General features: G+C 52.0%; 1 protein-coding gene across 5 annotated transcripts in view; it reads right to left on the bottom strand.

The window, feature by feature from the left end:
- Nucleotides 1-26,896, bottom strand: part of RFX2 (regulatory factor X2) — an 81,643-nt gene that overhangs the window by 8,975 nt on the left and 45,772 nt on the right. For 3 of the 5 annotated variants that reach the window (XM_028521733.2, XM_036032264.1, XM_036032263.1), the window contains 11 exons: nt 25,242-25,503; nt 15,628-15,702; nt 9,854-10,035; nt 8,870-8,989; nt 6,374-6,489; nt 5,258-5,376; nt 4,749-4,861; nt 4,233-4,387; nt 2,618-2,715; nt 1,501-1,650; nt 351-559 (listed from right to left, as the gene is read on the bottom strand). In XM_028521733.2, coding sequence (XP_028377534.1) covers nt 351-559; nt 1,501-1,650; nt 2,618-2,715; nt 4,233-4,387; nt 4,749-4,861; nt 5,258-5,376; nt 6,374-6,489; nt 8,870-8,989; nt 9,854-10,035; nt 15,628-15,702; nt 25,242-25,503 — 1,599 coding nt within the window. The remainder of the gene's footprint in view (nt 1-350; nt 560-1,500; nt 1,651-2,617; nt 2,716-4,232; nt 4,388-4,748; nt 4,862-5,257; nt 5,377-6,373; nt 6,490-8,869; nt 8,990-9,853; nt 10,036-15,627; nt 15,703-25,241; nt 25,504-26,896) is intronic. The other 2 variants (XM_028521739.2, XM_028521737.2) reach the window with 1 other exon arrangement.

Consider the following 26,896-nt stretch of genomic DNA (forward strand, 5'->3'; position numbering starts at 1 on the left):
CTTCGCACCTTCTCCCCAACTCTTGCTCTTACTCCTCTCTTCTCTGCCATCACCTGCTCTCCTGTTCTCCTTGTTCTAGGGGTGTATGCCTTCTCAGCACTTCCTTTAGTGTCACTTGGTAGGGTTTTGCTAGGGAGCAGAAGTAAGTGCATGCACTCAAGCTGCTGTGATTCTCCACAAGGCCGGAGAATGATTTCTGTCTGCAGAAGCCTACCACCCACTTTTACGCCATGGGGGGCGCTGGGCCTGGCCCTGGGAGCCAGTGTGCCTGGATGAGGCCCACAGGACAACCTCTAGCACCCCCTGCCCTCACCCTCCCAGAATTCTCGGGGAGATCAAGGGGCATTTACCTATAAAAGGACCATTTCAGCAGGAACTGCCGGGCAGCCTTGGGAAAGCTGGGGCTGCCTGCGTGCTGCTTCAGGACCTGGGTGACCACATTGTCGAGCCAGCTGGCCCATTGGTCCAGGGAGCTCTGCTGCTGCAGGGTCAGCTTGAAGTCCTGCTCCAGCTGCTGCACCACGCTCTCCTTGCACTGACACACCCATGAGGCCTGCTCCTGTGGGTGCAAGGGCAGTGGTTCAGTGACAGCCCCCATGCCAACGTCATGGGTAACAGCACAGGGACCCTGGCTGCGGCCGTCTCCTGAGCACCAGGTGTTCCAGGCCTGACCTTACGGCAAGCATGCGTGCATCCTCACCCTTGGCCTTTCCCAACTGCAGCCAGGCACCATTGGTGCCCACTTCACGGGGGCGGGCACAGATAGACCAGACAGGGAGCCTGCCTGGCATGTAAGGCTTCCTGGATCCAACGCTCTGATTATACCGCGTCTTTGTGCTATTTTATTTTTGAGCAGTCACTCTTGTGAGTGTGTGTGTGTGTGTGTGTGTGTGTGTGTGTTTAGTGGGTAAACCCAGGGCCTGAATTACACATAAATACAGAAGCTGATGCATTTGCTGACAGCCTGAACTTTTCTAAGCCCAAAGAGAGAACTATGAGCATGGCAATAGAAAGGCACTTTTTAAAAAAATCCTCATCCAAGGATATGTTTTATGATTTTTTAGAAAGAAGAAGGGGGTTGGGGAATAGACAGAGAGAGAGAGAAACATCCATTGGTTATCTCCCATATGTACCCTGACAGGGGATTGAACCTGCAACCCTTCAGTGCACAGGGTGAGGCTCCCATCAACTGTGCACCTGGCCAGGGCTGGAAGGCACATTTTAAAAGAGAATGAACACAGGTGACAGTCACAGCTCCTGGAGAAACAGAGATCCTGGAGTGAGACCTGGGTCCCTGGGTGGGCCAACCCTGAATATGGCTCATGCAACAGAAATGTGTGCTGGGTTTGCTGTGAGCAGAAGCTGGTGGGTCTGTGTACCTTTTTAGGTGGTAGGAGGCTGGATAGAGGGGTGGGGGGGCACATGCACGTTGCCCCTGCTCTCCAGGCTGGTTCCGGAGACCTGTCCCTGGCTGTGGGGAACCTTGCTGGGGAAAGTCACCTGCACGTTGGCGAAGTCCACGCGGTTGAGGTCACTGAGCATCTGGTTGATCTGGGAAGTGTTCTGAAGCACGGCCCGGGCCGCCTGCGCCAGGTGATTGAGGGACGTGTATCTCCGCAGGGTCTGGGCGAAGGCGCTGACCACACCAACCTGTGGCCACAGATGGCATGAGAGGGTCAGCTGCACGCATGCACATATGCATGCACACGTGTACGGATGCACATGCAGATGCACACACATAGGGAAAGCCTGTTCTCTCTGCTTCTTGGAGGGCATGGGCTCATGGACAGTTCTGGGGCACGGAGGAGGGGTGCACACGTCTGACAGTCTCAGGGACTCAAAGAGTGAGAATGAGTGAAGGACACCGATGTCACCAATGTATCACGTGGAATCTGTAGCAGATGCCATGGCACAGGTGGGTTAGAACTTAATTCCTTCCGCCTTCTGGAGGGGCTGGTGAGAATGCAGGTTTCTGGGCACCGCTGGGTCAGACTCTGTGGGGGCGGCCTGGGAATGTGCAATTCACCAACTACCTAGGCAGTTCTTTTTCTCCCTGGAGTTGCAGTATCACCAGCCTAACAGAGAAATTCTAGGCAGTAGCCAGGTAGACCAGATGCCCAGAATCTGGCCTCCTCTGTACGTGGCAGCCCCTTTAGAGATGTGTGCAAGAACGGTCGCCAAAGTTATTCTCTTTTTCACATGTGGGCCAACTGTCCACGTTTAAATTCTGATTTGTGGCCAAGACTATTGTAGTAAGAGTAAAGCAAGGAGATTAAATTCCTGTCTTTTCACGAGCAGAGAAACATTTCATATGCTGTGAGTTGACTCAAATATGTCACATGAAATGGCATCTTCTGCTGTGACCCTCCCTGACAGTGCCCATCCTACACCCATTGCATCCTCAGGACTTCCTGAAGGGATCGCTGGTCCTCAGGGCACACTCTGGGGTCCAGTGGTCAAGTTCCCCTAGAGCAGAGGGAGAGCAGCCCCTCCTCTGAACCACTCCCGGCCCCCTCCCTTCACAGCACAGCCAGGCCTGAGGGGTCCCCAGGCCTGTGGCCTCTGCTTCTGGCCAGCGGTGTGGTCTGAAGGCCCAGCCCCCAACCCCAGGAGTCACCTTGGTCTGGATGACCTGCTGTGGGAAGTCTCGCATGGCGTTCGTCAGCCAGCCTTCCAGGCTCTTGGCGAAGTTGCGAATGGCCTGTGTCAAGGTGCCTGGGGAGTTGAACCACAGTGTTAAAGGGGAGAAAAGCAGACTCTTGCCCAGCAGGATCAGCAATGAGTGTAAGACATGCAAACATAATGAGAGCTCCCACCCAACGAGCCACAGGGAACAGGAGAACAAAGGAGCAGCACAGGCCCAGGCAACCTGGGGAGACACCCAGTGAGGGGCCGGGGTGGAAGTCAGGGCCCGCAGGACTGTTTGTCTCTGCACTGGGGGTTCGCACCCAGGGCAACCCTGCCCCATGGGGACACTGGGTGATATCTGGGACATCTGGTTGTCACGACTGGGGTGCTCTTGGCATCGAGTGGGTGGGGGTGGGGATGCTGCCCAGCACCCTGCAGTGCCCAGGATGGCCCCACAGAGTGACCAGGCCCCAGTGTCAGCAGTGCTGAGACTGAGAAACTCTAATACACGTGCATGTAAATATATTCCAGCAAGTTCTAAGCGTATTTTGAGATGGCTTACAATAGGAAACAAATAATAAGACTCTTTAGAAAAAATAAAAAAATCCCCCAGATATAAAAGTAAAGCTACCCAAACTCAAACCTTAACACAGACACCCAGTAGTACACGACACTTAACAGTCGTCGGGCAGGCAAGGCTGCAGGGCAAACGCAATCGTTTTGCTGCTTCCCGTTTTTGGGCACAAACGCAGCAGCCAGTTCGTTAAGAAAGACAGGTTTTCCGAGCGCTGACACAAAATGTGCACAGGTCACCTGCCAAGTGCGACTGGTGGCACCCCCCTGAGTAGCTGATTAAGAAGAGAAAGGCCTCAGTGCCCAGCCTGCTGGCCCATCACTTGGGACAGTGCTTCCACCTGCAGGATGCCAGGAGCTCACAGGAGAGCCTGAAGTTGGGCTGGCATGGCGGGTGCCCCCTGGTGGTGGGTTTTCTCACCACCACCAATGGCCTGGCAGCCAGGTCCTAGTGGTCCTGGGAAGGTCCCCCCAGTACATGTCAGCCCCAAGGGGTGTAGCCATCAAGGCCCATGATTTCATTTTTTTTTGCCTTTCCTTAATTAAGGATGCTGGAATCTGGAGAAAATACTATAGAGTCCACCTTTTGGTGCTAAAGAGCCACAGGGTTGGGAGGAAGCTGGACTCAGCCTCAGATCAGCATGGGTGAAGTAGGTTAAAACCGGATTCAGACCATCCATGGGGCTTTTAGCAAATGCAGAGCCTAGAGGGGCAGAGACATCCTGTGACTTTGGCTTCACACTCTAGGATTCCTTTGGGACATCAGAGCCCCAGGACCCCACAGCACTGGGCAGCAGCTCAAAGCCCCAAGCCCAGCCAGGCCTGAGTGGGCAGCCCTCACCAGAGCAGGTGGGCCCTCCCACCTTCTCTCCCTGGGTCAGTGACAAGGAAAGCAGGCAGGCAAGGGTGAGCATCTTCCAGGGGTGACTGAGCTGCTGCTCTCCCCGGACACTCGGTGTCCCAAGTCCGAGCTGGACCTGACAAGGTGGCTGCAGGGGTGGGAGGGGCGGCAGGGGCGGCGAGCTGCTTACTGGGCACCGGCCGCAGCACGTCGGGGATGAGGACCTCCACCAGGGCCTGGTAGAGGATGTGGTCACAGCTCCTCATCCACTTAAGGATGGGGTCGCATTTACACAGAGACACCAGCTTGTCCTTCGGGAGGATGACTGCTTTGGGGTCCTCGTCACTGTGGGGAAATGGGGGAGACCAGGTGAGCCGCAGCAGAAAGACCACGGGAGGCCTGTGCCCACCCTGGCTTATATCTCCATGGGGGTCTTGCTGTCCCTTCCCCCCACCCGTGGCTGAGGTAATGATGTGTCCCACTGTGGCTACAGCTGAGGTGACTTCCCTTTGGGATGGCACATGGTCACCAATAAAATCACTCACTTGAAACAAGTGAATGGGCAACGCAAATTACAAACCAGCTGTCAGAAGGTCACAAAGAAAACGTAGTTGGGAGGAGCGCCAGTTCTTGGGGCATTTGCCCATTTGTCTGTGGGTCACAGTGTGGGTGTCATGAGGCCTGTCTGGGGGACAAGGACAGATACCTGGCTGGTAGAGAGGCAGGGCTGTCGCTGGAGGAGGCTTTAGAATTCCAGAAGGAAAGCCACAGCTTCTCGATGTAGTGGAACTGGAGGTTCATCACGACATCCAAAGTTGCCTGGAAGTAAAAGCATCTGGATAGACACGCGAACATGCACGTTCAAAAGGTGTGGGTCACCCGTCACACGGACGTTCCCGGGGAGGGGCCGTGATGCAGGCTGCGGGGAAGGTGGGGGGGTCTTTTGAAATCCAGAGAGGGACCACAGAGGAGATGGAAATGGCCACAGGGGCATCGTCCAGGGGGCAGAGATTCTATCTGCTCCATGGCTGGAGGGAGCGGCAGTGCACTCCTGGGCTCTCCGTGTTGTCAGGGACACTGGGGATGTCCTCGAGTTTGGTGGTTCTGAGGAGGCACGCCAGGCTCTGCACCAGGCCTTGGGGGCACCGAGGCTCCCTTTGGATCCCACAGACTGGTTGTGGGATCTTCCTAGGGCCACCTGCAGGGGGCAGTCACCTCGCAGTGCTGCCGGTAGGCCAGCTGCAGGGCCTTGACGTCTTGCAGCGTGATGCTGTCCTGAAGCAAGAGGCCGCCCAGGTCAGGTGCTGGGAACTCTGGGAAGACGTGGGAGACATCTGGGGGGAGAAACAAAACCATCAGCAGACCCGCAGAAGGTCCACATGCAGAGGCTGGGCTGGGAGGCCCGCGTGCTGGGGACGCTGTCTGGACATGCTGGTGACTGCTTGACAACCTTGGGCAGCGTCCTGGCTCCCTGGGCAGTCACATAGCCTTTGAAAGCTTCAGTTTCTCAGGTGCAGAATGGGGACAGCATCCTCACCTCCCAGGCATATGAAATATGTCCCCACACACAAGCATTAAGCCAGGGCCCAGGACACAGCGAGTACTCGCTTCACCCTGGCATGGGGCCAGCCAGGGCAGTGCATCTGGGGACAAGGCCGGCCCCGTGGTGACCTTCCCAGCCTGATGACCTCTCCAGAAGACCCAGCACAGGCGAGCCCTGTTCAGGCTCGAAGAATACACTAAAAGCAGACCCAGACCACTGACGTCTAAGTGGGGGCATGCTTATGATGCCGGTCCCAGCAGCCCTTCCTAGGTGTGCCTGGGCGGGTGGCAGGCTCCGAGTCAGGATGCAATCCCAAGAAAGCGGTGGCGGGGGGACTGTGGCTCCCAGGGAAGAGGGCCAGGCAGCCCTGTGTGAGGGCACCTGGAGGGAAAAACTCTGTTAGGGGTCCCGGGGGTCCTGAGCATCCCAGTAAGTGGGGAAGAGCGCCCAGGAGGGTGGCTGGATCCTGCTGCCATCTTGAGCCGACAGGTGTTAAATCTGGGTATCTGGTCTTCCCTCTGATGGGCATTTCATTCTGTTTACTTCATTTGTGATGGTCGCTTTATACATTAATTTTGGGGGCATATGCTTACTGTTTAAAACCTCAGAGATGCCACAAGAGAGGTTTATCTAGAATTGTCTGTGTAACTGAAGAGGTGTCACACAAGAAAACTGTTTAGTGCACCCCTCTAGGTGCTGCTGGTGACGAAACCCAGGAGCGCCAGGAAGCGCCGAGGACAGCGGGGGTCTCGCAGCAGGCCCCCGCCCAGGGCGCCGCCGCCGCTCACCGATGTACTGCTGGTGGTGCTGGCTCTGCGCGGCCGCGGCCTGCTCCGGCGTGCTGTGCAGGCTGTTGTGCGAGCCACTGTCCCCAAGGCTGTCTGACTTCTGGGCTGGCCGGTACCTGGGCAGGGGACACACATGCCACCGTGAGGCCCCGGCAGCACTGCCCAGAAGGGGCCCGAGGATCAAAGGGCTGAGCCGGATGCAGTTTGGTGTGTGTGTGTAACTTTAAAATAATTGTGGTCAAATACACATAAATAAAATGTATCATCGTAATCATTTCTAAGTGTACATATAATTCGATGAAGTACATTCACATTGTTACACAACAATTATCACCATCCATCTCTAGAACTTTCTCATCTTGGCACACTGAACCTCTGTCCTCATTACACACTGACTCCCCCCGCTCCCCCAACCCCTGGCCCCCACCATCTACTCCCTGTCTTTACAGATCTGACTCCTCCAGGGACCTCCTGTGAGTGGGATCACAAGGTATTTGTCCTTCTGTGTCTGACTTCTCTCACTGAGCATAATGTCCTCCAGGCTCATCCCCAATGTCACATGTCTCAAGATGTTCTTCCTCTTTATAGCTGAATCCTGTTCCAAAATGCATACCACATTTCATTTATCTGCCCATCTGCTGTTGGATGCGCGGGTGGCTTGTATGTGTGCGTCTGTACATGTACACAGTGTTCTGCTGCCTCTCTCTTGGAAGACAAGTGAACTCCACGTACAGAATTTCAAACACCTTACTATTGTACTGTCTCAAAGGAAGTTCTGACTTTCCTTTTGCCTGGAGACGGGAAGCAGTGGGCAGAGGGCCCGTGTGGCAGCAAACAGAGAAGCACGAGCAGAGAAGGACTCCCCGGGCAACTTGCCCCTCTCAGCCCAGAGAGGCGCTGTGAGGTGGTGTGTGTGGTGGAAAGCGGGGGCAGGGGTCCCGGCCTGAGTTGGGCGTGCCGCTGCGGGAGGGGCCGGCTCACTGTGAAGACGAAGCAGTGCCACTCAGATGGCCGTGGGCCACCTTCCTCGGGGCAGTTCCACGTGTTGCCATAAAACACGTGCAGCTGCTCCCAAAATAACAGACACGCTGCCTGGCGTCTGTGGGGCCGACACCACATCTGCGCACAGCCGAGTCAGGGCGGACCGTTCGCTCTGTTCTGATGTGCTGGCTCCTGGAGGCTCTTTTCTGGGACCTCTGACCCCCGGGACTGGCCGTGGGATGGGGAGTCCCTGGGACACTGTAGAGCGGCTGGCGCGGGACTGAGAGCCTCACAGCCTGGCAGCGGCATGGAGGGGCCATGGGGGTAAAGGACCCACTGGGGCAGTCCGGGCTCTGGAGAGGGGGCTGGGGGGCCTGAAGGCTGCCAGGGAGTCAATACTCGAGTGGGAGCCTGAACCGAGGCAGATGTTAGCTGTGGGGGGCCACCAACGCTGCCACTTGTTTGCAAGTTCACAATTCAGTGCCCATAAATAAAGTTTTATTGGCACACAGCCACGCCCACTCACTTATGACTCATCCGAGGCGGCTCTCACACACAACAACAGATTTGTTTTCTGGCCCTCTATAGAAATGTTGGCTGACCCCTGCCTTAAAACATCCCAGAAAGTGACCAGGCCTTTCCAGCCATCAGATCTAAACGTCAGGAAGAAAGCAGCAACTTAAGTCTACGGGCTTCTTTCTCCTGGCTCCCTGGGCTATTTTCTGTGTTCTCTCTCTCTCCTTCTCTCCCTCTCTCTCTCTCTCTCTCTCTCTCTCTCTCTCTCTCTCTCTCTCTCTCTCTCTCTTTCCCCCTCTCTCTCCGGTAGTTGGAAAATTAAAGATCTGTGGTTCCAACTTTTTGACATCCTGGAAGAGGAAAAACTATGAATCAGGGTTGCCAGGGGCTGAGGGAGGGAGGGGTGGACAGGCAGGCAGAGAGGACTTCTAGGGCAGTGACACTACTCTGTGCGACACCGTGAGGGTGGTGGACATGTGTCGTTACACATCTGCCCAAACCCACAGAGTGCCCCACACCAGGATGAACGCCCCTGCAGAGGACGGACCCGGGCAATCTTGGAGCATCAGTGCGGGGCCACCAGGCAGCAGGAGCGCACCGCTCCAGAGAGGGACAGGACGGTGGGCAGGCTGTGCACGTGTGGGACAGGGGCGTATGGGGAATCTTGGCACCTTTCAGCCAATTTTGCTGTGACCTAAAACTGCTCTAAAAAATAATGTCTATTTTTTTAAAGACAACGCTCTGGAATTTCTGTTGGCCAGTGAGGTTGCACACGTAGCCCCGAGTCCTGCTGGCCTCTGCACTGGAGGTGAACGTCTGGGCCCTCCCAGGACACTGGAGACTGAGTTTATTGCGAGGTTCTCTACTCCACCGTAGGGCGGGAGTCCCCTTGTACGAATGCATAGTGTGTAATGTTTGAGAAACTCCCTCTTTGTGTCTCCCTAGAAAAACCCAGGCCCCGCCCCCTCCCACAGGCCGGCCTCTGCCCGGGTCACCCACCTCGGTTTCTGATGCACGGGCTGCTGCCGCATGGCCATGTACTGGGTGTCCTCCTGCAGCCGGTTCAGGGGTGAGTCCGGCTTCAGACGGATCCCATAGTAATGGTACTTGGAGTTGCCCCTAGAAACCAAACATCCGGGCTTAGCTCTCCCTGTAGATGTCCTGAAGGACAGGTGGTGCTCTGCCTCGGCAGCCGCACTTGGGGCTTCCGGCCCAGTGTTGCCTGGACCGCGTGGGGAATGCTCACTCTGCACACCACTCCCCCCCTCAGGCACTTTTGTGTGATAAAGGCTCCGTGAAGTCCCGTAGCCAGAAAACCCTTCTGTGTCTGCATTCTACGAAGATATCGTCTGTCTGTCAAGGGTCAGGGGCAGCAGAGGACAAGAGAAGGCCCTGCCACTCATCCTCTTGTCCAGGACGCTGGCTTCTGGGAGCTCGCCAATGAGCCCCGCCGGCCCCGTCTGCGCGACCTCACTGAGGGCAGGCACCAAGCTGCCTCGGACCATGGCTGCGTGAGCTCTGGGCCTCGCACTTTAAGTACAGTGTGGCCACTTTTGGTTTGTTTGTTTTAGTGGGAGGGGTGTTCACGTTACTTGCTGGTTAAGTTTATGACACGTGAGGTTCCCTGGCTGCTGCAGGCCAAGGGCAGGCCACAGCAACAAGCATCAAGAAGTAGTAAATCCAGATCTGTTAGATAATCCAGAGGCAGCCTTTAAAAACCTGTTATTATGAAAAATTTCATGCAAAGAGAGGGAGCTGAAGCGAACCCTCATGTCTTGTCCCCCGGAGGGAACCGGAACACAGCCCACCCCGGCCCTGGTCAGGCACCGCTGCCACTGACCCGGGGCAGCTCCGCGTCCACCCAGAGCCATGCCCGCTGGGATGCGCGGGCAGAGGAGGTGGCCCCATGTTCTTCAAAAGCTGGACTTCCGTACAAAGAAAGAGGAAGGATGGGTGGGCACGGGGGAGGTTGGATGGTCCCACCTGGTGCCCAGCCGCCGCGTCCGCAGGCCCATAAACACGGAGCGAATCAGTTTCCCGAAGGAGGCGGCGTTCACAGGGTCCAGCTTGTGCTCCTGGCAGTGCCGGAGGTAATGGTTGTACAGGGAGCTTCGGGGCAGGCTGACGCCTTCGGCGGTTTCGTAATTATCCAACAGCCACTGGAGCTGGGGAAACAAAGACACGTTTCTGGTTGTCAAAGTTCTCCAAATACCAAAACGCTAAGGTGGACTCGTTAAGAGAATAACATGCTTCCCCTCCACTTAACATGTTGAGGAAATTCGTGGCCACTGCCATGGATTTGGGTTCAGGAGATTCTGGGCACATTACTGAGCAGCTTTGTTTGACCTGCTTTTGCCTTCCTGCTGTTTCAGCCCAGTCTGCAGGCTCTTCGAACTTCATTGAGGAAAATGTGCGTGAATGGTGACCTCGTAGAAGTGGTCCTCGTCATCGTTTAAATGTGTGCATGCCCTGTACCTGCTCCACCACCAAATGTCTCCAAACCTTTGGGAATGGAGGTCAGTGCTGATGACGAGAAAGAGGCAGAGACAAGAGAACTCGGGGGCTTGGGAGCGCCACGCCCCACACTGGCCGTGGTTGCTGGTGGATTTCTATCTCCTGCAGGCCCAGGCCCAGTGGGGCATGGATGGAAACGGAGTAAGACACCTAGGAGGCACAGGGGCCAGGTGTTGTGTTTAGGCTGCAGCTAAAACTGCTGCCCCCCAGAGGTGGAAGGGCAGGAGCTGTCCTGGGAGAGAGCTGAGCCCCCATGTAGGGTGAGAGGCCTGCCTGGGAGCCCCGGGCACAGCGCCCCCAGAGCTGCAGTTTGGTTTCGGCTTCCGCTCTGTTGTGTGAGCACAAAAGGCCTGTGTGCAGGCTTTTGCGACAGGCAGGAGCCACGTGCCCAGGAAGCAGCCTGAGGCGGGATCCTGTGAAGGATCCAGCACCACTGGGCATGGTGGAGGTGCAGGACAAAGATGGGGGACAGGTCAAAGATCCAGGTGAAGGGGCTCCTGGGGACCTGGCAGAGCAGAGGGCCTTTTAACAGAAAGACAGGCACCAGGCATCAGGAAGGGCTAGGCGGCGGGCTCTGTTTGGCGGGGGGGAGGGGTCCAAGTGCTGGGCTGGTGCTGGAGGGCCATTTATGTAGACCTGGCACCCAGGAGACACCACAGGGTCTCTGGGGGTAAGGGACACCCAGGAGGGCTGGGGAGGAAGAGTGCTGTCAGGCCTGATGTGGGGGGAAGCAGGAGAGGTCCCCTCCCCATACATTGCAGTGAGGTCTCAGCCACGAAGCCCTCCTCATTAGGGGGCTGGGCACAACTCTGGCTTATCCTGGGGGTCGGGTTTAAACCAGGGCCACCCCACCCTCGGGTCACTAAAGCCTCCCTCAGTTCTTTGTCCCATGTTCCCGAGTGCGTCTCTGTGTGGCCCTGAGGTGTGCTCCTCCCCTGGGTTGTGCGTCCATGCGACTGGTAAGTGGCTGTCCACTCTGTCCGGGTCAGGTGTCGTGCATTTGGCTGTTCCTGCAACCCTAGGGGTTAGGGCGGGACTGCTCTCACCAACAGGGTGAAGGAGAGGCCGTGACAACAGGCAGACAGGAAGGAGGGTGCAAAGTGACAGTGAGGGAGGGTGGCAGCTGTCAAGAGCAGAGGGCCCTTGGCAAAGCCTCTGAGGCATGAGGTGGGCTCAAGGTCATGGCATTAAGACAGGGCCCTGTAGTGAGACTCATCTTCTCCAGGTGTCCCTTTGGGAGGAGAACAAATGGTTTACTTTCCACCAGCCATTCGGGCCTTGCATTTTCAACCTTCCCTTGAATGTGCATTCTCTGACGTGGGTGGCACAGCGCCTCCCTTCGCCCCCAGAGCTCTGCCCTGGCCCAGGGCTCGGAGCCTTAGGAGCCTTAGGGGCCATCTCCATGGTCCTCCCTTGCTCCTCATCTCTCTGTCCATGTCTGCACCCCAGGATCTTAAAGATGCCTCAAGAAATACCGACCAGAGGAGACGAGGTCCCAAGGAGCAAATGGGACCCCAGCGTGTGGGCGCAGAAGGTGGGGGCTTTCCCTCTTTGCTCTGAATGCTGAGGGGTCCAGGAGCCCAACACTTCAGAGCTGACTGAGCTGGCTGGCGGGTGGGGCAGGGGCCATGCAGTGACCCTGGTCCCAGCTCGGGGCTGGGGCAGACCATGCGTTTTCGGGGTGTGGGCGGGAAGGGGCCCTGCTCTTGGGGTACTGCGAGATGAAGGCCAGCACCTGGCCCACCGCTCAGTGTGACCGGCTCGGGTGTGAGGAGAAAGGCCTGGGAAATAGGATGCCTCCCCGCACCCCCAAGTTATTTAAACTAAAAGGAGACTTCCCTGTTTGGGTGGTTCTGTTGAGGTGATGGCAAGGGCCTCCTTAAACTAAGGACGCGTGGTTATCTCCCCAGGAGACGTGACTACAGAGAGAACTGACACCCCAGCCACCTCCAGAAGAAGAGCCAGTCACACTTCCTCTCTCTTTGGCACTGACAAGTTGGCAGGAAGGAAAACCGATTTGAGTGGCAAATGAGTAAAGACGGAAGAAGCGGAGGCAGGGGCCGCCGGGGAAGTGTTTCAGGCCCAGGGCCCGCTGGTTCCAAGGCCCTGAGGCAGCCGCGCCTGCAGCAGCGGGAACTGGAGGAAGCCTGTGTGGAGTTAAGGGTGGGCCCCAGGCGGGCGCCTGGAGGAAAACAGTCCGTTTGGTCAGTGGCTAGCGTGGGGCTGGCAGGGCGGTGAGGGTGGGTCAGGAATACTGAACAAACAGTGGTCCCGCCAAGACTACTGCCAGGCATTTGCCACAAAGACTCGGAGCAACTTCTGGAGAAGGGACCCATCCCAGGAAGCTGCTGCTCCAGCTGGTCCCCAGCGTAGTCCACAGGCAACCGCTTGGTCAGTGCACCAGCCTGCAGCCGGCCACCAGCTAAAGGCTAACAGATCTTTGACAATTTGTGTTTCTTGATTAAACAGCCATATAGTTTGAATACAATTAATCTAAAAGCGGGGTTTGGAAATAAGAGTTCATTTCAGTAGACAGTGGCCAGCTCCCTGTGACAGTGACCTGGTGAATGTGCTGTGGGGTCCCTGAGTCAGCAGGCATCAGGTGGGGGTGCTTCCTGGGTCAGGATCTTGGGGACGGTGGGGCAGAGGCTCTGGGAGGGGCCAGGCACCTTGGGGACTGTGACTGAGGCTCCCCAGGCTGGGCACGGCAGTAGGGAGGTCACAGTGCCACCCCCATGGCCGGAGGCATTTTCATCCCCAGCACCATCTGTCACCTCCTTCCTCTGAAACAGCTATCCCTTATTTTCATGCCACCAAATCACAGTCCCCCCCACCCCCACCCCAGTTCACAGTCGGCTCACTTGAGGCTGCAGGGTGTCCCTGTCAGGCAGCAAGGTCCTTTCTTGCAGACCCCTGGGGCTGAGCCCCCGAGGGCAGCATGTGAAGTCCTGACATCAACTGGGTCTCGAAGGTGCTGTCCAGCCTTCCCAGGCTCTAGGCACCACCACCCGCACCCATCCAAGACAGCACGCAGGGAGGGAACCAAGCTCCGAAAAACAGAGGAGTGGTTCCGGAGGCAAGCCCCTGAGCTGGCTGCCTGGGCAGACTCAGTGTGCCTGCGCCGGTTTTCTCACACCTGCCGAGCCCCTGCCGCACCATCGAGGCTCCCTGCAGTGAGTGCCCGTTCCCACAGTCCCCATGCCCAGGGTGGGGGGAGGGGGGCACTGTGACTGGGCCCGCCCCCCAGCCAGGCTCATCTGCTCTGGAGTTGGGCTGGCAAAAGATTGGGGACATGGCCTGCATCGCCCAAACCTCAAGCAATCCCAGCTGTAGGCTGCTCTGGTGACAACTGTCATGAGCAAGTGTGGAGAGCTGGCCAGAGGGCAGGCTCAGCCAGCTGAGACCAAGACAGGTGTCAGCAGGACACGCTGCTCATCTGAAAGGTAGGTCACACTCCCCCTCTCCCCTTCCTCCCGCTCTCGCATCTGCAAGGACAGCACCAGGGAGATTCCACCCAGGGTGTATGGTCAACTCTTTGGAAAGATCTTCTGTCTATTCCCTTTGAACCCAAATCATCAAGCCCTGGCTCTTGCTCCACACAGCTCCTGATGGAAGGAGGCTCAACCACAGGTTGCCAGGCAGAAAATGGACATGGGGATTTTCCTGCTGGGAGAGTCAGCTCCGGAGTGTAAACCAGCTGAAAGCACGCAGGAAGTCTGCCTCACAAAAGACCAAGGTTAGCAAGCCAGGAGCAGCCCTGCAGCCAGAGCAGCGGCTCATGCGATCCCCCGGATGCATTTTCAATTCCCCACCGACTGGACTCACAAGCTGCCTGCCTGGGGGTTGCACCCCTATCCCGCCTGGCTGAGCACCTTGAAGGCTGGGACGTGGCCATGGGTGCCTGCTCGGCAACAGCTCAGGGAGTGCCTATCCCCACTGAACAGAGACTGTCCTCGTTGGACAGACTGTCTTTCTGCAGACTTTTCCACACAGTGTGCTCTTAGCTTTTTAAGACAGGGTTGGTGGGTGGGAGGTGTCCTTCCCACCAAGCACTCACTGAAGACTGTCCTTCCCCAGTTGTGCCCACTGGGTGACATTGTCTAGCAGAGAAGGACAACAGAGTGGCCATGATCCACGGGGGGGGGGGGGGGGGGCAGGGCACTTGGGAGAGGCCTGTGGTCTTTTGTGTTTTTCCTTTGAGACATCGGGTATGAGGCTGCTCTTCCTCCTAGTGACCAGCCTCTGAGGCCAAGGAGTGCAGACCCTCGCCATGCTTGCCTGGTGCGGCTGCCACGCCGGGTGGACCCAGGTGCCCAGAAGCTCGGGGCTGTCTCGCTGGGCTCCGCCCAGCACCGCAGCCTTTGGGCAGCACCTCCCTCTGAGCACGACGTGCAGAAGTCTTCACGGGGCTACAGTTAGGGTCGTGGCCACCTTTCTCTTTGACGTTTTAATTCTCAGGAGAATTAAAGAGATTAGAGGTCACATCCCAACCTGGTGCTTGAGAAGCACGTTCTGACTTCAGTGGCCCCCCCTCTACTTTCAAGTTTCCGGTTACCTGTAAAGCTGATTGAGCGCATTTGGAAGAGTGGGAGGGATGGGGGACAAGTGTGAGGAGACCAGAGTTTTCCTTCTTAACTGTCCCAGGAAACAGAGACTCTTAGCTGGTCACTTCTTCCAGTGCCATCGTGCCCCATGAAGGGACAAAGACGTCTGCCCCCTCTGGGCACAGGACCCGGGGTCTTGCCTCCCCCAGAGGCAAGAGAAGAAGATCGTACAAAGCACCAACCAGTAGGAATGAGTTGCTTTGCATTTTTCTCAAATTACCTTTTTTTTTGCTTTCAAAGAGCTGATCACAGGAAACGTAGCTAAGAAACTGTATGGCATCTGCAATCCTGTGTCATCCTTGGTTATTGTTGCTCATTTTAGTGTAAACTGTTTTTTGTAATGCTTGTGATGTGCCAGGCACTGTTAGCGGCGTGTCACGTGCACTAAATAAGCTAATCCCCACAGCACGCCCCCGAAGAGATAGGTGCGCTGACTGGCTGGCTACCTTTAGGAGTGAAGAACCTGCCTCCGCCCCGCCTGCACTGCAGAGGGATACTTTGGATGCATGTGGAACTCTAGGCTGGCTTTTCTCCCCCCTTCAACACAAAAAAGGTGTCACTTCAGAGCCTGCGCTTGTTTTGGAAATGCCCACGCAGGTCCGCGCACAGTGGGGCAGACCGCCAGCGACACACACTTACATGGCTGTTGAGTAAACCGCTTTTGTGTGATGTGATCCCTTCGCTTTTTTGGAGGTTTTCAATCGCCATTTCAAGCTAAAGAAAATGTGTGCAGAAACAAAACAAAACAAAATGGGAAAAAAAGGGAAATCAGATGGTTAGCATCAGCCAAGGTTGGTTTTTATTAATATCCAAATAATGATTCAAGCTCCTACAAAATAAAGAAACAAGGCTTGAGGCAGGCAGGAGAGATGGGTTAAGTCGGGAGCGGAAGCTACAGCCGGGGTGTTACTCTGTTACATGCAGAGGGCCCAGGAGCCCTGGAGCACGAGCAGCAGGTGAGGTTATGAAGTGGACGCCAGCTACGAGGTGGAACACAGCGCATGCATAATGTGAACTCCTAGTTGTTGCGTAAGTTCAAGTGGAAGCAGAGCCAGCAGAATAACTGCCAGCTGCTCCCCACACATGTCATCTGTTGCTGGGGAGAATCAGGTGACCAACAGAGCCCAAGGACAGTTGGTGGCACTGACGTCTTGGCCAGCCTGTCTTGTCACAAACCCAGGGTCTCTCTCCTGGATGCTTTGGGGAAATACCAACAAGGCCGAAGACCCAGGTCCTGCCATCAGTGGCATAGGACCCTGGGTCACTGGACACGTCACAGAGATAAGCTCCTGAATGTTTATGAAGCATGAGCTGTGCAAAGAGGGCTATACGGCAATGAGAATGGTTATACACAGGGGAAAGTCACGTGGAGCTATCAGGGAGGCATTCTTGGGGGAAGGGGCTTCTCAGTTGGGCTCTAAGGACCTCTTGGAGGCGAGGAGCCGGGGTGGTACCGCAGGTCTAAGCAAAGGCTGAAACACCCAACTGTGTGTGACTACTGCATTTGTACGTGCTGAATTTGACCTTGACTTATATATGGAAAATGAAAATGTAAACTCTGCTGTGGCCCACCACATAGGCAGAGAACTGCAACGTAAGGAAATGAACCTAAAATATACTCTGTCTGTCCTCAAATACCAGGAAAAGCAAAGATTTTAGTAACAGTTCCACAAAAAGCAGGTTGAACGTGCAGTCCAGAAAGTGCAGCTGGACTGGGTTTGGGACTGAGGCGGTTACTGCCTGCCCCACCACACTTGGCCACTGTTGTTTGCGTCCACTCCCGCCACTTCTGCTCCACATTGTGTGGGAGGTCCTGGCCAGGGCAATCATACAATGATAACAGAATAAAGGCACCCAAATAAGAAAGGAAGAAATGAAACTATCTCAATTTGCAGAAACCACAATCTTAAAGATAAAAAATCTTAAAGGATCCACAAAAAACAACTGGCACTCACAAGTGAATTCACAACGGTTGGAGAATACGAGGTCAACATATAAAAATCAGTTACATTTCTAAGCAATGAACAATGTGAAAAGGAAATTAAGAAAACTATTTCATTTACAATAGCATGAAAGAGAATAAATATTTAGGAATAAATTTAACCAAAGAGATGAAACACTTGTACAATGAAAACTATAAAACACTGTTGAAAGAAACTAAAGATGACCAAAACGCTCCCCAAACCTGCCCAACCCCTGAGATATCCTGCGTCCAGGGATTGAAAGACTTAATACTGTTAACACGGCAATACTCTCAAAATTCATCTTGAGAATCAATGAAATTCCTACCAAAATTTTCTATTAAACTTCCAACAACTTTTCAGAAAGAGAAAATTGATCCTAAAGCTTATACGGCATTGTAAGGGACCCCAAATAGCCAATACAACCTTGAAAACTAAGAACAAAGTTGGAAGACTCATACTTCCTGATTTCCAAATAATACGAAGTTCTAGTAACCGACACGGTGCAGTACTATGCAAAGGCGTGCAGATCAATGGGAGAATTGAGAATCTAGAAATAATCCCAACATCTATGGTCAATTGGTTTTTTAAAAAATATTTTAATTATTTATTTTTAGAGAGTGGGGAAGGGAGAGAGAAAGAGAGGGAGAGAAACACTGATCAGTTGTCTCTTGCTCACCCCCGTCCAGGGACCTGGCCCTGCAACCCAGGCGTGTGCCCTGGGTCAGGATCGAACCAGTGACCTTTTGGTTTGTGGGACGATGCCCAACCCACTGAGCCACACCAGTCAGTTCTATGGTCAATTGATTTTTGACAAGGATGTCAAGATCATTTAATGGAGAAAGAATAAACTTTGCAACAAATGGTACTGGGATAATTGCACAGCCACTTGCAAAAGAATGAGGCTGGAACCTTACTTACACCATATACAAAGTCAGTTCAAAATGGATCAAAGAATTAAATGAAAAAGGTAAAACTACAAAATTCCTAGAGGAAAAAATCAGGTAATCATGTAAAACAAGGTTATCTTTAAAAAAAAAGATTTTTATGTATTTATTTATTTAAAAGATTTTTAAAAAAAATAAGTTATTTTTAGGAAGACGGGAAGAGAGGGAGAGAAACATCAATAAGTTGCTTCTCACACACCTCTAACTGGTGACCTGGCCCACAGCACAGGCATGTGCCCTGACTGGGAATCAAACCAGTGACCTTTTGGTTTACAGGCTAGTGCTCAATCCCCTGAGCCATACCAGCCAGGGCCAAGGTTATCTTCTTGACCTTGGATTTGGCAATGGACTCTTAGATATAGCATCAAAAGCACAGACAACAAAAGATTTTTTAAAAAATGTAAAGATAAATTTGACTTCAACAAAATTAAAAACTTTTGTGCATCAAAGAGTACTATTAAGAGGGTGAAAAGACAATCCACAGAATGGGAGAACATATTAGTTAATCATACATCTGATAAGGGTCTTGTATGTAGAATATATAAAGAATTCTCACAACTCAACAACAAAATGACAGATAACCCAATTAAAAATGGCAGAGGTGTTGAACAGATGTCTCCAGTTAGCCCATGGAAGGATGTTCAACATCTTGGACTGCCAAATGATGCAGCTGCTGTGACGAGCAGTGTGGCAGCTCCTCAAAAAGTTAAACATGGACCCAGTCAAACCACATGACCCAGCAATTCCACTATTAGCTATGTAATTGAACTTAAAACTGGCGCTCACACAAAAAGTTGTACACAAATGTTCATAGCAGCGCTATTCATAACACCAAAAAAGTGGAAGAACCTAAATGCCAATCACAGATGAAAGGATAAACATGGTGTGGCCCCTCTACACCCTGGGATGTCACTCAGTGCGGAGGGGTGAGGCACTGACACGCGCTACGCCGTGGACGGACCTTGCACGCAGCCATCAATGAGAGAAGCCAGACAGAAAGGCCACATGGTGTGTGAGTCCATTTATCTGAAACGTCCAGAACCGGCACATCTGCAGACACAGAGGACAGACTGGGTGCCAGGGCTGGGGAGTAACGCTAACTGGTTGCAGGGTTTGCTTTCAGGGAGATGGAAACGTTCTGGAACTAGAGAGGGTGATGGTTACATACCATGACGATTGTACTAAACATCATGTAATTTTACACATTTAAGTGGTACATGTCATGGAAATGGTAAGTTTTATGTTATGTGAATGTCATCTCAATAAAAATATATAATTAAGAATCCATTTGTCATTCTTGAAATGTGAGTGACTCTTTTACTTGCATGCATGGCTTTAATATCATGCACTGTTCACTAGGAAATTATTGGTAAACCGACTGCAGATTTTCCCAATGCTGACACACTTCCTTACACAATACCAACAAACCACACTCATTAGCATCACTACCAATCTCATTGGAAGGACACCAGTTTTTCCAAAGTCTCTTCTTTCAGCCAAGAAAGGTTGAAAACGTACTGGAAACAAACTCTGTCAGTTGTTTTCATGAGTCCACCAGGCTCACACCACTCCTTTCTGAGAAAATACCTGCCACATCTCTAAGTCTGAATAATCACAATTTGTTGTTGATTCTTTCAAGCAAAAATGACGTTTCATGAACGATGTGGCTAGTTCTGCTCACACTCATCGCACAGGAGCTTTTCCTCAGGACGGTCACTGCACCCTGGCGGGCAGCAGCAGGGCTGTTTGTTGCACGGAACATTAAAAAGACGTGTACTCAAGGATTGAGATTTAATAAGTAATATTTTTTACTACTTCATTAAAGACATTCCTAAGTAAAACTGCTCTTTGGTGTTTTATTTCCTTTTCTTTTTAACTGAAGGCACAATGGTAGAGGATACAGTAACCTCCAGGAGAGTCTGATGCCTCTGCCTTGATTCCTGCCTTGATTGGTGACCACGTGTTTCAGGGGTGTTGGTTTTGCACAATCAGTGCAAGTGATGACACAGGGAAAACAGCAACGGATGGCTTAGCGTTATTACGAAAAGTTTTGACCTCGTGGAGCCCCTTAAGAAGTCCTGGAGACACCCACAGGTGTGCTGGACATATTTAAGATTGACTGGTAAAAACCATAGTGTTATGAGTAAAGAGGAAAAGAATACAAATTAAGATTTGCTGTGTAAAACCATCTTCAAAAACCCATAGCTATTAATGAGGATTTAAACAAGTCCACTTGCAAATTAATGTACAGTGGAACGTCCCAAGGTGTTCACTATGTTTGAAAATAAAAGCATCCCTTAAACACATGAAGGCAATGAAGGTCAGGAAACCACCATCAAGCCCCAGAGGCCAGATGCCAGGCAGGGAGGTGGATTCCCAGGAGCCAGGACTGAGGGCGTAGCGCGCACTTGTGTCCAGCAGAGGGCGCTGCCGCGCCACCTCCCTGGCCGACGTCGGGAGACCACTGCAGCACCCTAGAACAATCAACGTGACTTGAGGGAGGGATTCTTCTTGTGTAAGTACAAGTGCCTTTATTAGTCCTCTTGGTAGCTGGATAAGCTAGGGTTTAATCTTTAAATTATGCTTAAAATGAAAACTAATTTTATGCTTGACTGGCGTCTGTTATTTTAAAAGCCTCATCAAAGTGCTGCCTGCACAGGCCCACGTGTCATGCCGCAGGGAAGCGCCAAGGAGGGAGGTGTGCAGCCGAGCCCCGACCCCAGCTCAGGCCCGCGCGCCCTTCCCTAAAATCCTTCTGTTCTGTGACCTTCTGGTAGTTCCCTTCATATTTTGGTATTATGTATGTGCTTGTGCATCTGTTTCTTGACTTATCAGGAGCTTAATCTTTACTGATCAGGTGCAGTGCAGCACATGCTCCTTTTTAGTGGCCATTTGTTTCTGCCTCATACGTTAGGGGCTCGTTTGGATGGAGGACAGAAAATGTGTAAGGACTTGTGATTAAAGATATAGGGAGGGTCTCAAGAACCTAACATAATAGCAACAGACAAGTTTTAAAGCTCCCAAGTATATTAAAATTAGCCAAACATTTCAAAATTTTAAAAGAAAAAATTATAGAAACCTTTCCTTTCATGTATAATCCTAGCAAGATTTTACTTGACTTAAAGACTATATTCGTACCTCCTAAAGGAGGGTGGAGGTTACTTCTCAAGTTCATTAGCGTCTGCCCAAAAAGCCACTGCATATATACCATAATAATCTCATTAAAAGGACCTACTGGACAGGGGTCACCCCTGCAAAGGGCCAGCAATGACCGCTGCTGAAGAAACACCCACTTCTTCAGGCTGGGTCTGCCCTAGTTCAATGTCCAGATCGTGTCTGCTGGGGCTAGAAGTGGGAAAGGGCAGCAGGGTGGTGGTGGTGGTGGTGGGGTTCCTGGAAGGACCACGGGGAAGTGGGGACAAGGACGGAAACCTGCTGTTGCTACCCCTCCGTCCTGAAACACAGCTCACTTGTGCGGCCATAGAAGGGGAAAAATAAAAGTTTAGATGTTACACGAGCAACCCCTTTGGATCTTTAGAGAAAGTGGAGAGTATTTTAGAAGAAGGGAGGCAGCACAACTGGGATTTTTGAGGCAGGTCCATGAACCATAGAATTACGCCTGAAGAAAGGAACCGCCCGCAGTGCGTGGTGCGAGCCGGGCAGGAAGGGAGAAGGAGCAGTGGGCTCACCGCTGGGGCGAGGGGGCGGCTGGCTTAGGGAAGTCAGCCATGTCGAATCCGTTTGTCCATTTGTATTTTGCTAATTAAACATTTTAAAGTTATGTAAGTAATATCATACATGCTTGCTGTAAAAATCTGATTAGGCCAGAGGCACATAAATCTCCACACTGGGCCAGGACTGGAGTGGGGCGGACGAGGCACGCCAGATACCAAACTTAAGGAGGTGAAACCCTCCTTAGACTTGGCACCTGGGCACTTCGCCCTTTGGGTTGTGTCAAGGGGGGTTAACCTAGACTGAAATGACAAGAGCAACTCTCTCAATTTAGTATCTTTGCTCCATGTAGTTTAAAAAAAGTGCAACAGAAAACAGTTTTTATCAAAAACTAACCACCTGGGCAATTCACTCATAAGATTTATAACACTGGGGTCATTTGAGATTGTGCTTCCCAACATGTCGTCTGTGTGGCTCAAATAAACTCATAAAATATATTTTAAAAGAATTATAATACTGATGAAAATTTAACCAGAAATAAAGACTCAAGAAAATTTGTCACCAAAAGTCTGAAATCACTCACTGAGGGTATAGGTAGTGAGTTTCTCTGGTCTTCACGCTCCCTTTTCAGGACTAACTTAAAATCCCCAAACTTTAACATAAAAGAACTGGCAGGCAGGTATAGGAGCCGTATTTTATTTCTTTTGCAGCCTCTGCATCGTTTCTGTCTGTGGCTCCCAGAAAGCCCCTCGGCTCTTCGCGGCGTCCTCGAGAGAAGTTCCCAGGCCCCAGCCGAGCCGCTAAGCCACACAGACAGGCGGGGTCAGCGATCAGTTTCTCATCTGAGACAATCACTCCCTAGGGGCTTTCGTGGGGACGTGTGGCAAAACACAGCCCATTCACAGATATCCAACTGATTTAAAGACTTGATTCTTCAAAAGCAATCCAGACGGCAAACCGCAGTAGCCAGTGGCCCGAGGTCTGAGATGCCTATTTGCCTGCGACCAAGAGAGTGTGGACCAGAGAGAATGCTGCTGCTTCTCAATGAATTTGTTGCCTGCAATTCCAGTGTTTTCTATTATTATAAATTGATGCAGTTTGATAAAACCAAGCCTTCTTGTCCATGAAAGTTAGTGTAGTATGTGAGGAATGCTTTCTGATCCATGAAGAAAAAGCATTTGACAAAACTCAACACCCACTTTTGCTAAAGACTCTCTGAAAACTAAGAATCGAAGGGAACTTCCTCAACCGGAAAGAGGGCATTTATGAGGACCTATAGCTGATATCACATTTAGCAGTAAAAGACAGATTTTCCCCCTAGACTGGGAATAAGGCCAGGATGTCCACACTCACCGCTCCTATTCAACACAGTACAGGAGTTCCAGCCAGTGCAGAAAGGCAAGAAAAAGAAATTAAAGTTACCCAGACTGGAAAGGAAGAAACAAAACTATTTCTATTTGTGGACAACAAAAAAACTCTTAGAACTAAAAAGTGAGTTCTACAAGGTTGCCAGATGCAAGGGCAACAGCCAAAAACAGCCGTACTTTCACATACTAACAATGGACAGTTAGAAACCGAAATTAAAAACTAATATAACTTATAATAGTTCCCAAAAGGTGACACACAAGTATAAATCTAATAGAATAGGTACAGGATCTGCATGTTAAAAATTACGAAATGCCAATGAGAGAACTTGGAAGAGAATGGGGAAGCATGCCATCCATGTTCGCGGGCTAGAAGACCCAGGTCGATCCTCCCCCAAATGGACCTACAGGCTTAGTGCTGTTTAATCAAAATCTTACTAGGATATTTTAGAGATACAGAAACTTCTAAATTTATATAAATAGCTTACACTATACTAAACAAGAATAAAGTTGAAGGAACCACCGCTATAGTAATTAGGACAGCGGTCCAGAAGAAGAAACAAGTACACAGACCAATGAAACACACCCACTCAGGGCCAACGGATCTCTGACCAAGGTGCACAAGCGATCCAGTGAAAGAAGGACAATCTTCTCAACAAATGGTGCCAGGACCACCGGTGGTTTCATATGCATAAAAATAAATCTCCACCTAAATCTTACATCTTACACAAAAGTTAAATCAAAACAGAGCAGATCCAAATGTAAAACTATAAAACTTCTCAAAGAAAGCATAGGAGAAAATTTTTATGCCCTGGGAATAGGGAGAGTTCTCAGCATGACATCAAAAACATGGGTCTTTTCAAATAAGAAACATCGATACATTAGATCTGACAAAATAATTTTTTTCTTCTGCAAATGACAGTCTTAAGAAAATGAAAAGACACTATAAAAACTGGGAGAAAATATTTGCAAATTGCATATCTGACAGATGATTTGTTCTATAAAGAACATATAAAGAATTTTCAAAATTCAACAGAAAGAGAACAAACAACCCAGCTTGAAAACAGGCCAGTGACTGGAACTGACACCAAAGAGCATGTACAAAAGGCAAACACGCACGTGAAAAGCTGGTTACCATCATTAGCAATTAAGAAAACGCAAATTACAACCACAGCGAGATGCCACCACACACCTACTAACACGGCTCACAAGAGAAATGCCGACAACACGGAGTGCTGGAGAGGGCAGGGCAACGGGGACACCGACACACCGCTGGCGACGTGAAATGGGGTGGCCACTCGAGGGAACTGTTGGTGAACTCGAATGAAGTTAAATGCACACTTACCATATCAGCCAGCAATCCACTCGTAGGTATTTACTCAAGAGAAAGAAAACGTATGTCCATACAGCTGATCGCTGCTTTACTCATATCGCCCCAAACTGGAAACCTCCCCAGTCGCCCTCAACCGGTGAGCGGTGAGCGGGAGCACCGCTCAGCCGCGGAGGAGAGGGGAGCACTAGCTCGCGCGGCCCCTTGACTGGGTCTCAGAGGCACCACGCCGAGCGAAAGACGCAGACCTCAAAAAGGTTTCATTTGTACGACAGTCCCGGAAAAACCAACCTACAGCGATGGAGACAGGGTCAGCGGTGCCAGGGTCTGTGGGCGAGGGGAGGCCACGACTGCGGAGAAACCCCAGGGGGGCACGTGGGGAGAGACCGCCACCTGGGTCCTGACCGCGGCAGCCATCACGCGAGTCCACACGTGTCGAAACTCAGGGCTGTACGCCCCGCAGAGTCGATCGTACTCTGCATTCATTTAAAAAGTAAAAGGAAACACGGACACTAACACTTCGGAAGGTGAGCCTCTAAAACAGGCATTGTTTCGGACAGGAGCGTGGCGGAAACAACCCGGCAAGGCTCCTAGGAGAAACGGCCTCTGGTTTCGTTCAGTCCCGCCTCATGCGCGTGGACTGACCTCAGCCTCGGGGAGCTGGTAACTGTGGCCACGGCGACGATGGCGCCGCCGCCAGCAGCAGCAGCGGCACCTACCAGTATGGAGGGGTTTTTGGGTTTTTTTTTCACTCATGTACTATGTTCACAATTGCTGATGATGAAAGATTCACCCCCTTTTTTTTAACCAGTGGAGGAACTGAGGTTCGAAGAGGCCGAGACTTGCCTCGGGTCACAGGGCCTGGTAGTGGCTGGCGGGGCTCCACTCAAGGGCTCCAGGCGGCCCTCCTCTCACCACCCCTGCTTCTGCTGCTCGTTTATTCAGACTCTGACCTGCTGCCCCAGAGCCTCGTACGTACCGTCGCTGGTGACGACCGCGAAGTGTGGGCCAGGGCGTGTCTGGTGCTGTCCATCCCCCCATGGATGAGATAGGCTCCCGCGCTGGAGACGATGGGGCTTCCGCCAACATCCATGGCGATGCCCACCATGCTGTGCGAGGGGACTGTCGGCGGGGAGGAGCCTGCCACGGTCACCTGGGCGTCGCCCGGGGCCTCGAAGTAGGATGCCGCGCTGCTCGAGACGTACATCGGAGGCTCCGGGTTGTAGGCATAGGCCGTCCGCCTGGCAGAAAGAGAGAAGGTTCCTCCTTTGAGTCTCAAGGAATCCACCAAAACTTCATGTCAAGGCGGGAGCCTGACAAGACTGAGCTTACGGGTAAGTCAGACTCCAAATGCCCACGCAGCACCAAGTCCAAAGCAACCATCTCTGAGAATATTCAGAACTTCAGGCTGGTTCCCAGGAAACGGGAGCGCCTCTGTGGGGGCGGAATGAGTCTGGATCTTACTGTGCTTACATGAAGTCTGTACATGAGAAAAAGCCGCAGAGCAGCGCGCACATGTGCGCACATGCACACGGATGCGCACAGACCAGTGGTACTGAGAGCAGGGTTCCTGCGCACTAACGGTGCTCCAAGGTCACTGCCCTGGTACTGTCCTACACTCAGAGAAAATGTTGCAGCCAGAGGAGACTGGCTTAAGGGTGCTGGGCAAACCTTAGAACTTCCTGTAAGTCTACAGTTCTATCAAAAAGGGTTAAAAAAGAAAATTGCATAATAAAAACAATTTCTAAGTGATATAAAGAATTTGTCTAATATTCCTTTAACATCTGGATCAAATGTTTAATTAACTATGTATGTCAGCCCCTAAAATTTTAAGTTCCAGCCCTGACCAGTGTGGCTCAGTGGGTTGGGTGTCATCCCACAAAGCAAAAGGTCGCTGGTTTGATTCCTAGTCAGGGCACATGCCTGGGTTGTGGGTTTGGTCCACAGTCGGGGCGCACATGAGAGGCAAGAGATAGATTAAGTTTCTCTCTCACATCGATGTTTCTTTCTCTTTCTCCCTCCCTTCCCCTCTCTCTAAAAATAAATAAAGTCTTTAAATAAATATCTTAAAAATTTTTCTTTAAGTTCTACTCCAGTAATGCTCACCATAGTACAAGGCAGTTGGTAATGGTTTTCCCTCCGTGGTGACTAAAGGTCAGTGACCTGTCCTGAGTGAAGGCCCTCTGGGTGGCAGGGTGGCCCTGACGTCTGGGAGGCGCACACTCCTGTCCTGCCCCCCAGGTGACATCACATATGACTGTAGTGTAGTCAAACCCAGGAAGTTGACAGTAGTCAACCCACACGCCTCGGTCAAATGTCACGGGTCTTACACGTGCTCATATGTGTCTGTGCGTAAGAACTACCAGTGTTGTGCTGCAGAAGCTCACATGGCTCTTGAACCACGCCCTCACTTTTGACCCCTGAACTTGCAAAGGGGAGCTGTTTAAATACAATGAGCAAAAGGACTTGTGTCTGGAGCACAATGAGCTTCCCGAGAAATGTGCCATTTTCTGCCCCAAGCATCACGTTGTCCGCAAGTAGAAAACCCTTCAAGTCCTGACAAAAAACCAAGTCGTATCAATGTTGTAGGGAGCAGAGGGTTCCCAAGGCCAGGGGGAGGAAGTGGAGACAGAA

Source organism: Phyllostomus discolor, chromosome 8 (assembly GCF_004126475.2).
Source record: "Phyllostomus discolor isolate MPI-MPIP mPhyDis1 chromosome 8, mPhyDis1.pri.v3, whole genome shotgun sequence".
NCBI classification, from domain to species: Eukaryota; Metazoa; Chordata; class Mammalia; order Chiroptera; family Phyllostomidae; genus Phyllostomus; species Phyllostomus discolor.